General features: G+C 40.4%; 1 protein-coding gene across 1 annotated transcript; it reads right to left on the minus strand.

Moving 5' to 3' along the window:
* Nucleotides 1-1,526: 1,526 nt before the first annotated feature.
* On the minus strand, nucleotides 1,527-2,465 carry LOC124505464 (olfactory receptor 5B3-like). The gene has a single exon (XM_047071419.1). It carries the CDS (start codon nucleotides 2,463-2,465, stop codon nucleotides 1,527-1,529), a length of 939 nt encoding a protein of 312 aa, XP_046927375.1.
* Between the last annotated feature and the right edge of the window lie 213 nt (nucleotides 2,466-2,678).

Consider the following 2,678-nt stretch of genomic DNA (forward strand, 5'->3'; position numbering starts at 1 on the left):
GGATCAAAATTAAAAACATAAATATTGTGCATTATACTAGCATACTGAATGTACATTATCTTTATTATTGACAGATATTGTCATATATCTTTCTATGTGGATATCTAGAATCATTTCAGTTAATTATATTTCGTACATATGAAGTAATTTTCAAATATAATGAGATACTAACCTTTAAATAATTTTTTTGAGAGAGAGAGAGAATTTCAAACAGGCTCCACATTCTGTGTGGAGCCCAATGAAGGGCTTGATCCCACGACCCAGGATCATGACCTACGCCGAAATCAAGAGTTGGACACTGAACCGATTGAGCCACCCAGGTGTTCCAACACTTCAAATAATTTTAAATTTAATGTCTTTTTATGATTTACTAAAGAGTATTTATTTGATACGTTACTTCCCATTTAATGAGGCATCACTTCAAAGTAAAAATTATAGAATTGTTTCAGATGATTCACTTGATTATGGGATCCAGGAAATCATTGTGCCCAAACTTTGGAGTACAAACACTGAGTGAGAAAAAAAATATTTCAGGGGCGCCTGGGTGGCGCAGTCGGTTAAGCGTCCGACTTCAGCCAGGTCACGATCTCGCGGTCTGTGAGTTCGAGCCCCGCGTCAGGCTCTGGGCTGATGGCTCGGAGCCTGGAGCCGGTTTCTGATTCTGTGTCTCCCTCTCTCTCTGCCCCTCCCCTGTTCATGCTCTGTCTCTCTCTGTCCCAAAAATAAATAAACGTTGAAAAAAAAATTAAAAAAAAAAATATTTCAGAAAAGCAGAAAATAAGCTGTGCCCCCTTAGGGTAGATACACTCATTTAGTAGCATATTACTTTAAGTATATTCTCAAGGTTATTCTTAAGTTAGGACTCTTCGAACAGCATTCAACTAACGAAATAAAAATATTGGACATAAATTTCTATTCTAATACATGAATTAAATATTTAAATTATTATTATTAAAAACTAACAACATTCCAGTTAATTCTGGGAAATTCCCTACTCCAATGTGTATGTATCCTCATGGGCACATAAGGATATGTGCCCTTCTGTTCATGGTCTCATTTGTGTCCCTATTTTATGTGTTTCTGCATTGATGTGGTAGAAACAAATTCATGTAGAATAAATGAATAAATCAATACCTGCTTTTACAAGTAGGCCCCAGGCGATTTTTTTTTTGACAGAGAGAGATGGGGAGCCAGTGAGCAAAGGGCAGAGAAAGAGAAGCAGAGCTCACTTAAGTGGGGCTCAAGCTCACCCAAGACGTGGCTCCAGCTCACCCGATCTGGGGCTCCAACTCAAGAACCCTGAGATCATGACCTGAGCAGAAGTCACATGCTTAATGCCTGCGCCACCCAGGCACCCAGGCACTTAGACATCTTAATCATTCTTGTTCAGGTTATTACATTTCCGGACATATGTTTTTTCCTTCAGGATAAGAGGCATTGAATAAGCAAAGATATCACTCCAGAAACTTAATTTCACAGTGGTCTTAATGAAACTAGATTAGTGAACATTGTACAATGTTAAAAAATCACAATCTTAAAGATAATTTTGCCTCTGAAACGACCTTCATGAGTGCACTCTTAACCTCTTTGTTCCTCAGGCTATAGACCACAGGGTTCAGCATGGGGATGACCATGGTGTAGAACACAGATGCCATTTTGTCTGTGTCCATGGAATGGCTGGAACTGGGCTGTAAGTACATAAAAATGAGTGTCCCATAGAAGATGGAGACTGCAGAGAGGTGAGAAGCACAGGTAGAGAAAGCCTTCTGATATCCTGTAGATGAGTGCATCTTTAGGATGGTGATAAATATGAATATGTAGGAAATCAAGATGACCATGAGAGCAAAAAAGCTGTTGAAGCTCACTACATAAACAAGAACCAGCTCACTGACACGTCTATCAGAGCAAGAAAGAACCATGACTGCAGGCACATCACAGAAGAAATGATGAATCACATTGGACATACAAAAGGAGAGTCTGAACGTGTCTCCAATGTGGATAGAGGCATTCAGGAAACCACAGGTGTAGGAACCTATGGCCAGACGTGCACACACACCTGTCGTCATGGTGGTGGTGTAATGGAGGGGTTTGCACACTGCTGCATAGCGGTCATAGGCCATTGAAGCCAACAGGTAACTCTCCACAGTGGCAAAGGCTGCAAAAAAGAACATCTGAGCAGCACATGCACTGTAGGAGATGACCTTGTCTCTTATAAGTAATCCAGCCATGACCTTGGGAATGACAGCTGTAGAGCAACAAAGGTCCACCAGAGACAGGTTACTGAGGAAAAAGTACATGGGAGTGTGGAGACGAGAGTCCAACAGAATCAACACTATTATCCCCAGGTTTCCAACCAGAGTGATGAGGTAGATGAGGGTGAACACGATAAAGAGGGGAATCTGCAGTTCTGGGTCACTGGTTAGTCCCAGCAAGATGAACTGCGTCACTTCTGTCCTGTTATCCATCAGTGTTGAGAACCACAAACACTATGGCAATGAGAAGAAAGAAATGGGTGATAAACCAAGAGACTTATATTGAAAAGTGTATACATACAGTATGTGTTATTTCATTAGAGCAGTAGCTTGTATATCAAGTTTCTCCAGATAAAAAAAAATTAGTTTGACAACAAAAGTCAGCGCATTAATGATGTGTAGATTTCCAAACTGTTGAATCTGAAG

Source organism: Lynx rufus, unplaced genomic scaffold, assembly GCF_022079265.1.
Source record: "Lynx rufus isolate CCGP_SWC_20201006 ecotype Redwood Valley unplaced genomic scaffold, mLynRuf1.p SCAF_9, whole genome shotgun sequence".
Taxonomy (NCBI): Eukaryota; Metazoa; Chordata; class Mammalia; order Carnivora; family Felidae; genus Lynx; species Lynx rufus.